The 9,921-nt window shown below is 36.5% G+C and overlaps 1 protein-coding gene across 11 annotated transcripts in view; it reads right to left on the reverse strand.

The window, feature by feature from the left end:
• MECOM (MDS1 and EVI1 complex locus) overlaps nucleotides 1-9,921 on the reverse strand; it is a 277,303-nt gene that overhangs the window by 38,338 nt on the left and 229,044 nt on the right. For all 11 annotated transcript variants that reach the window (XM_019643952.1, XM_019643951.1, XM_019643949.1 and 8 more), the window contains exons 3-5: nucleotides 9,641-9,743; nucleotides 6,110-6,326; nucleotides 756-903 (exon numbers count right to left, since the gene is read on the reverse strand). In XM_019643952.1, coding sequence (XP_019499497.1) covers nucleotides 756-903; nucleotides 6,110-6,326; nucleotides 9,641-9,743 — 468 coding nt within the window. The remainder of the gene's footprint in view (nucleotides 1-755; nucleotides 904-6,109; nucleotides 6,327-9,640; nucleotides 9,744-9,921) is intronic.

Here is a 9,921-nt window from a genome sequence, read left to right on the forward strand (position 1 = left end):
GAGAGAGAGAGAGAGAGCCACTTACACATCTGGGAGCAAAACATCTCTAAAGATAATTTCAAATGTCACAATTTCCACTGACATGCGAAAAAATATGCAAATGCTATGAAAATTTTTGGAAATTGAAATCAAGTTTCATGACACCTGGACGTCTTTTAGTTAATTGAGAAACATAAAAATTAAATGATGCGAGTTATTTTTCCTGTAATGGTCAAGGTGAAATGTATTCATTTTCCTCTTATGTTGTTCTGCACTGGTCACTAAGGGACTATATTTTTAATTAGAATTTAGTCATGATTTATAGTGGGGACTTTGGTGGAAAAATCTGCCAGTGTAGGAGTCTTCCAGTCTTTCTGAATAGGCATTCAGAAACTTTATGTGACTTCCTCACAAATTGCTATTAAAAGGAATCAGTAATATGCATTGGATAAAATTTTCATTCTCCATAAGGCTATAAAAAAAAAAACCCATGCTGGCAAGCAAGTAGCGGAATCAGGAATTTACCAAGGGTGTCTGACACCTAGTTCTGGGACTCACCATTAAGCCTCACTTCCTCCCTTACAAAAATAAAAGGATACCCACTAAGTGTTTTTATACACTGCACTAATGCCTTTTAGCATACAACACTCAGTCTACTTTTCTCAAGATATTTATAGTTTCCCCTCTCAAGGCTTGTTTTTATATATCGTAGCAAGTGATAGATTAAGAGAGAGCAGGATGACAGAGAGGCCAAGTAGTCTACAAATTCACTGTACCTTGGCACAATTTTCACATTCATAGTGCTTTCCACTGTCATGTGACATCTGGTGGCGAATTAAATTGGACTTCCAGTTAAATGCCTTGGGACACTGATCGCACTTGTATTCCCGCTCTTCAGTATGTGACAACATGTGTTTCTCCAGGCTGTTAAGAGAACAATTAATTTAGTAAGACATGGTGACAAAGAACACCTTCGTAAACAGGATGTCACTTTACTACCAGTCCAACTGGCAATTAAAGAAATAAGAAGGAAAAGTTGTTGAGGTGAGGAGGAGAGAGAAGAAACAGGCTTGCAACAGACAAAAGTACACTTTATGTTTCCTAGACGGTGACTCTCACTAATGCAGAGAAGTGCCCCTGTTGTTAGAAAATAAATCTGATGCTGCTAGCAGGGATTAACTGCCAATTTAGGGGCATGATAAACAACCAGCTATTTGTCCGGTTCTGGATTCACTACACAATTCTAACAGTAACACACACTGCTAATACCTAAGTCACACACAAACACGCAAACAGAAAATGTTAACAAAATGCTTACAAACATTCAAGCAAATATCCTATCTAACATAGACATAACCTCTAGATTCAAAAAAGTACTTTTGGTTTTACCTATGTCACCATTTGGGAAAATGAACTACAAGCTAACTATTCAACAAGCAACTTCCCAATATAACCCTAGGATGGATGAATTGACAGGCAGATAGACTGATGGATGGATGTGTGTATAGATATAAAAGTTGATATAGATATAGAAATATATATATATATATATATATAAAACCTATGAATTAAGGAGGAAAGAAAACTGTAATATTTTAAATGGATGCACTCTTAAAGCCTCCCAAAAGAAAAACATTGTTAGAAGTTTTTCACAAGCATAATTCCTCTGTTTTCAAACTTAGAATACTTTTCCTTCTCAAAGGAAACTTTTTCTCCTCTTTCTAAAAATTATATGGAATCTGCATGAATATAAACAAAAACAAGTATCATAGATAATGGATTATTGTGATATTCAAAAGGCGTTTGCAACATTTTTGTTAATTAAATAAACACATGGATAACACACTAGCATACTACCCCCGCATAAAGTAACAGAGCTCCTTGGAAAAGTAGCCTGCTTCAATTTTGAAAAGGAAAATATGTAAGATGTGCCTTGAATATCTCCTTATGGCAAAAACAAAATGCAAAAAGGAAACTTATGATTATGTGAAAAGAATTAGGGTGCCAACTTGAAGAAACATCCACTGACCAAAGATGAGGAAATTTAAGCATTAATAAAAATAATATTCTCATCCTTCAACAATAACAATGTCCAAAACACAAGAACAGAACCTCACTGTTCACCCTTGGAAGATGTTGGGAAGCCAAATCATTATTCTGAAAACTAGTAAATAATAGGAAAAAGTCATCCACATGGCCTGCCCCTCCTATATGAACTGTACCTCAGGGTGAGCAAATAAACAATGAGGGGAAGTTTCTCTGAATAGAAAAAATTCATATAATAAATACTGAAAGGGTGATAGAAGTAGAATACATTGATTTTGCAGCCCTTAAAGAATTAGTGAATCTAGGCAATCCATATGTGTCTTCTGATAGAAATAAATAATACTGTCAATGAGGTATTCTTCCCAAAACTTTGAACCTCAATGTGATCAAGCTTGGTATATACTTGTAACTCTGATTTTACAGGAAATAGGCAGCTGGAGAAAGATGTTAAACAACACCGAGGGGATATAATTAGCAGAATTCAGACTGGAGGAAATGCTATAGGAAAAACCACTCAATTTCTTGTATAAATAAATTATAATGAGAGAGAGACACAGAGAATAAGAGAAAGAGAGAGAGAAAGAGAGAGAGAGAGAGAGAGAGAGAGAGAGAGAGAGACACTTACTGATTTTGAGGGAACCTATAAATTCAAAGAGATATAAGAAACGTGTCAACCAACTGCAATGATGTACCTTATGTTGATCTTAATTCAAATAAACACTCTACAAATTATGAAATATTGGGGGAATATGAACACTGACTGAATATTTGGTTATGTTAGGAATCATTATTCTTAAAGTATGTGTTGAACTTACATTTTAAAGGGTACATACTGTCTACAGATACATGATGAACTATTTATGAATAAAATGTCCAGGATTTGTTTCAAACAATCCAAAATTAGTATAGCTGAGACAAGATTGATATGATATGACATGGTATGATAATTACTAAAACTGCATATATGCGGGTTTATTAGATAATCCTCTCTAGTTTTGTGTATATTTAAAACTTTCATAATAAAAAGTTTCTTAAAAAAAACTACGAAGCATGCAAGTACCCTTTCTCTTCCATGTTTTTTTTTTTCTCTGTAAGACGAACACTCTAAATTCAAGTATCAAGTAAGACCTCTCTGTGCATGTAGAATATATGACCCAGTGGTTGTGTACACGGTGTGCATGGGAGTGTGTGAAAAAATAAATGTCCTTTCCTGTATCTTGATAAATTAGAAATCTTTCCCATATTTTGTTCTCTTCCTCAGCTTTCTCCCTACAAGTCTATTCATATTGGCACATGAACTTATTTTTCCTGCCCCATGAGTCAGTCGAGCTGGTAAGTCTATTCTGTTTGTGCACAAATGGCGCTATCTCTGCGAACAAAAGGTACCAGGAGAGTGCTGGTGTGTGGAGTCACAAGAAAGGCCCTGTGTTTATCTACACTGTGTTACACAAGTTGAAATGTTCATAAGAGAGTTGAGAGAGAGAGATCAACAACTGCAGGTAACACTGAACTGAGTTAGGGACATCTTCCAAAATCATTGTGTAGATTGCTATGCTCACTGTTGTCCTTAACAAACCCATGCCATTTTATGACATATGTTATATTCCAATATGTATGTCACATCATAAGCTCTGAAATCCAGTGATAAAAAGTTGGCCTATACATTGAGTCTTTTTCCTGTCCCCTAACTCCACAGGTTTGATACAGCTTTGAGAGTATACTAAACAAGAGAGCAAAGCACAGGGACTTTTTCTTTCTTTGCTTCTTCTCATCTAGCATAAAATCCATATTGTTCCATGGAATTATCAGCTATCAAATAATCAGTGATAGAAAGAATTAAAAGGCAAGTGGTTCTCACAAAAGCAAATGTACATGGCTTTCATAAACATAGAAGCAATCCAGTCAGTCATTACCGAGACATCACTTTTCATAAGAATTTTTATCCCGATTTATAGAGCTTTGCATCATCCTCTGGGTTCTTTCCATCTTTTGCACATCAACCTTTATTTTTTTTGTCCCCCTTTTTTTTTCGATGGGGGGATATATTCTTTTCTCATCATTTTATACAGAACAGAATAATGTATCATGTCAAAAAAGGATTTTTCATTTGTTTAACATATAAAGCAACGATATAAGATTCAATAAAGTGGAAAATATTCAGACAATGTAGGTCCTGCACGTTGCTTAATTACATAACCATTTGGATGCTTGACATCAGGTTTTATAGTGACATGTTATATCCATCTGACTGAGCTACCGAAGAGTGAGTTTTGAGGTTTCATCCAGTGCCATATAATAAGGTGTCCTTATTGTTTTCCACCAAATGTTTGAATGAAGGAGCTAAACTGAGTTAGTTTTGGCATTAAGTAGAGCTGACTCAGGCTTAATCTTACAGCTAGTCAGAGTAAGAAGCTTTCTTTCCCTAAGAAGCATTGCTATACACTTCTAGGAGAAAGTAAGAATTACATTTTAGTGTTTAGCCTGGCAATTTTTGTTTTATAATGCTGTTCTTTATTTTTTGATAACAAAATTGAAGGAAATCTGCTTTATCTTTGACATCAGAGATATCACTTTACAGTGTAAATACTTGTTTTGCCCACTGGGATTTATTATTTTTATTTGGCTATTTTAATTTGGACACAATTATATTTAAGGGACATGCTGTGACACTTTTTGTTTCATTACAAATCCATGTTTACCAAACATATATAACAGATTTATTCTCTATGTGAATGTATGTTACGCAGTAAAGATGAGTTTAAAGGGTACTGGGAAAGCCCTCTTATCCCCCAAAATGTCTTCCCTCCAACAGCAAAATTAGGCCTGAATTTTCAAAGCTAGACATTCATTCTTTTGATTCAAGCTCCTCAAGGAATGAATTATACTTGATGCCTTTTTAGTCATTTATGCATTGAAATGAATGATTGTTATACGAAATCTTTTCCTATAAGAGTCCTCACCAGACAAGCAGATGCAGGGCATTCAACTGAGTTAGAAAGGAGAGGGAAGAGGGGGTGGTATTAAGGAAAGAAAGGAAACAAAATGATAAACTGAGTAAGTGGAGTGTCCAAGACAAACTGAGTAATTCACACTCTTGAATAAGTCCAGTTAAGATACTACCATATCCATTTAAATACAATGACGTTATATTCACTTGAAATTCTGATTATAGGTTCCAAGGATCATTTTCGCATTTAAAGGCAAAAGAATGAATGCAATTATTAAAACTGTTCATGGACCAAGGCAAAAACCATTAGCTAGAAACAGACAAACAAAAAAACCTATTAGCTGGTTATGAACATCTCTGATCTGATATACCGTTTTGCAGCATAAATTATCAGTATGGTTTTCAGAGGGTGGGTTCTAGGATTGCTATTTTCTTTAATAGGAATAAAAAACCATGTTTTAAATTAAATTCTAAGGGCTATAAAAAGTTTACCTATAACTGAAATATGATTTTCATTTTGTTAAAAATAAGTATTAAAGAATTATTTCACTTATATCGTGTTTCTTTTTTCCCTTTTGGGAAATTCAACCTTTTCTTCACTGAGCATGCTTTTCTTATCCTTTTATAGCTGTGCTGTTTAAATAGTTGAAATTATATCCATGGGTTACACTGATCTGTCAAAGGACCTTCTATCTTTTATTAAGAGTACCAGAGGCAGTCTGTTTTCGGTTTTTTGTTTTGTTTTGTTTTTATCATCTAAACGTTTCTAGAGGTAGCTTTACTCTTTGGCATATGATTACTTTACTTAGCATCGCCGTTGCTCCACCAGTCTTGATTCTTCCTCTAAGTCATATTTTACGGCAACGTTAAGCTTTTAATTGCTGATAACACTCCTTAAATAAAAATAAACATTATTTTCTGTCTGGCATCAAAATAACTAATTTCAACTTCATTGTAAATATTTTACAGATGACAATTTCCCCGAGAAAAATGATGTCTGGACATGTTACTAACACACTTGTCTGGCTCATTGCAGTTCCAAATCTCCCATCTGCATACATTCTGAAAATTCAGCATAACAACATTTTATTGCAAAATAAATAAACATGGTTTTGAGTGCAACCTGCCATTTCTAACCTTTGCAAATCGGGAAAAACTTGGTCACATTCCTTACACTCCTGGATCGCATGTATCTCTCGAAGATCATTTTCACTTTCGAGTTTTTGTTGAAAGTCCTCTTCCACCATTGAAAATGCAGAATGAGGGGTGCTGCACGGGAACTTTTGGTGATCTGCTAGTTCAGCCTTGGACTCAAAGAGCTGGTCACAGTCCTCACAGCGATATTGTCGTTCTTCTGTAACAATAATTCAGGTGTTACCAGGACGGGGAGATCAGGAAGTACCACCACCAGCCAGCAGCTATGACTGAATTACTGAAGGCATAATAGGAATTACTTGGTTATCATTTCTACCACTTCAATTTTAACATAGATTAGCAATTGTGGAGTAAACCCTTCCAGGATTGAATATTCACAGGGTATTAAAAAGTAGTAATGACCACTTACTGAGCATCATCTATTTCTTTAGCTCTGTACCTGCATTACTGACATTCCTTAAAACCTGATTATGGAGAATCAGATCTTTATTCCAATTTTCAAATGAGGTATTAAAGCTTAAAGGAGTTCTGTAACCAGTCAGAAGTTGCAGAGCTAAGTGGTTGTGCCAGGATTTGAACCCATCTCCGTCCCATACACTTCTCACTGTGCCATGTTATCTGGAGGATGCATGGGCACACAGTCCCTATCTGAGCCACGTGTAAGCCTGGTTAATATCAGCAGTTTGAAATGCTTCATTTTTACATTCATGGTTACTTCTAATGGGACACAGGATGTTTTTAGCATTCTTTTAGGCTAATTTATGTTACCCCAGGGTCAGTGCTAATTGGCATGGCTTTGTTAAATAGCAAACATATCAGGAATTTGCACTTTAAGTCAGTTAGATAAATAAAAAGTAATAGTGGAGACTAGAGATAACAAGGTTCTGAAGTGTCAGGTAGTGTGGTATTGTTTCTATTCTTTCCATTTGAATAGCTTTTAGCCTACTCATGAGGCCATACTACTATGCACAGATTACACAGACAATCACAGAAGTCTTGAAAACCACTCACAATGTGGAAAGACACCCAGGGCAACAATATGAGAGATAATCCCTGTTTTGTAGATCTATAGCCAAGACCTATAGACAGTTGTTCATCAGCTGAATGTTTTTGAGAGAATATTTTAGTCACCTCCCATATAGTAGGCATTTTGCTAGGGAATTAATATATAAGAAACTCAAGGGGATACACATGTGAACAGAGAGTGATATATTTTATGACAGATGCATGCATAGGGCCTACGGGAGCTCAGCAGAACGTGCTTAATTCATCTAATCTGAGAGAGAGATGTTCAGAAGATGTAATGAGTAAGAATCAGTCGGGAGAAGTGAGATGAGGGAGGACAGACATTTCAGGCAGCAGGGATAGAATGGGCCAATGATGAAAGCAAGAAAGCGCGCGGCAGGCTCCTGGAAGACAAAGCTACAGTCAAGTGTGACAGGTTTATAGGGTGCATGTAGGGGGGGGGGTAGGAAGTGGAGTTAGAGAGGGTAGCAAGTCTCTAGGGGCTTTTTAGGTCCCTGCTAGGAAGGAAAGAGAAAGCCACTGAAAAGTTGGAAAGCCCCACTGCGGCTCGAGAAGCCAAGCAAAGAGGTCAAATGGAAGGAACATCGCTACTATCATCTCCATATGCTACTGGTTTAGTTTAAACTAGTAACAGGGGGCAGAAAGGTGAAGACATTCAGGAGGCTTTGTCAACTTTGGATGTAGAGGATTAAGGAAGAGGGAAGTATTCTAAAATAAACCACCTCAGCTCTAAAGACAGGTTTCTCGATGACATTAAGTAATGTAAACGTTTCCTATCATCTGTTACATTATTCATATATTTAAAGTCTACATTTAGGATCTCAGCCAGCAGTTTGAACCCAAGCAGAACCCTCACGCCACACAATACATGGAAAAGCCTAGGTTCTAAAAATAGCAAGACCTTGGTTTGAATGTTGACTCTACCACTTTCTAGCCATGTGGTCTTTGCCAGTTAACTTAGCCTATGTAGCCTCAGTTTCCCTATCTGTATAATGGAAATAATTCCTTTCTTATAGGTTTGATCTATGTGTAAAGATCAAATTAGACAATAAATGGAGAGCATATGATCAACCTAGCATATAGTAGGTATGTGATGCATGTGTTTTAATTTCTCTTTAAGAAATATTGAACCCTAGAAGTATAAAATACAAATCACCATTTAAACATCATCAACATTATTTAACATATATGGTTATATGCATGGATATGGATATGAAACATTGAAAACAAAAAGTAAATGATGGGTTCAAAAGTGTTGTAAAAGCAGGTAATTTACAAATGGTAGCCCCAAAAGAAGACTTGTTTCTTCTGTTTAGGCTTTTTAGAATAGTAAACTAATCATCTAAATTGCCAAAAATAACCATTTGAAAACCTCTTTAGACTTAACATTCACTAATGAAAGATGCCATGTACCAGAGAAAGCCCAGAATATATATTTTCTATCATCCAAGCACTCCCCACTGTCACAGAGCCCTTTTGGGTTAGACTCCCCATTTATGTTCAAGCTCCACCAAGCTCATTGAGAACACAGGGCTTCTTAAAAGCATTTGCTTGTCAGAGTTTCTAAGAAGAAACAATTTCCAAAAGGCTCTCAAAAATACAACTGGTATCCGCTACAAACAGGTGGAATTCAGCTCAGCCAAAGGAAAAAAGCTCAAGTCAAGAGGCAGCAAAGAGGGGTAGCTTCCTGCGCAGGAGCTGCAGAACCAGAGGCTGAGAGGCTCTTCCATTCAAATGGCAGAGGGATGGGAGGCAGCACAAGCCCCACCTCTCAGCCAAGCTGGGATGGGTGACCTTTCCCAGGGGCCCTCCCAACCACAAAACACTCGAGAGACACCATCACATTATATAGCACCACATCACATTGTATCCAGAGAGAGAAATAGAAAAGAGAAAGGAAAAGTATTAAATTCTCATCCCAGTGATACAAATCAATACAAGTAGAATTTTCTCTTTCCTAAACATACGTCACTTATAATTCTTTTTGATCCCCCCTTCATTTGATTTAGAATAGGTCTCTGGCAAATAAAAATTCCTCTGGCTCTAAAATGTCCTCATCTGTACTTTTCTCCCAACCCCCTCCCCTACGGTCATGTTGGCTAGGATTTTACTCAAGTAGAAACACTTTTCCGAGTAAGAGCACATTAGATGGGAGAAACATTCGCTAGATGGACAAAATCCGAAACCAAGCTCTCTGAAATGACTTTTGTACAGCCAAAGGACTCTCACTTTAGTCTAAGGCATTGACAAAAGGTTTAACCATATGATGTCTCAACCCGAAGATTCAAAATTCCCTTGACCCCCACTTGAGAGAAGACCTCTGCTTATTTTAGCTTTACAATAATATTAGCCAGATGTTAAACCAAGAGAAGGAATTTGTTAAAACTGACACTGAATAGCCAAAAAAAGTAACAAACACCAAGCATGACGGACGCTCCAACAGTCTCCAAACAGGGTGATGAGGATGGTGGTGTGAGCAGTACTAACCGTGGATATCCGGCGCCATAGTTTCATGGGGATAGTCTTCACTCTTCATGAACAGCAGGAGTTCCTCTCCCGGTGCTATGTCTGCGACTACTCTATAAAATATCTTCAAAAGACAAAAAAAAAAAAAAAAAAAAAAAAAACCTAGAAAATGAGCTGATCTTACATAATTTATGAAGTTTCTATTCAAAGGAAGGGCAAGATATACAGTAAGATATCCAAACTTTTTCTCATACCTTAACAAAAATATTCCTTTTATTTTTATCAAAATAAGTGTGTGACTT

This window comes from Hipposideros armiger, unplaced genomic scaffold (assembly GCF_001890085.2).
Source record: "Hipposideros armiger isolate ML-2016 unplaced genomic scaffold, ASM189008v1 scaffold_83, whole genome shotgun sequence".
Lineage (NCBI taxonomy): Eukaryota > Metazoa > Chordata > Mammalia > Chiroptera > Hipposideridae > Hipposideros > Hipposideros armiger.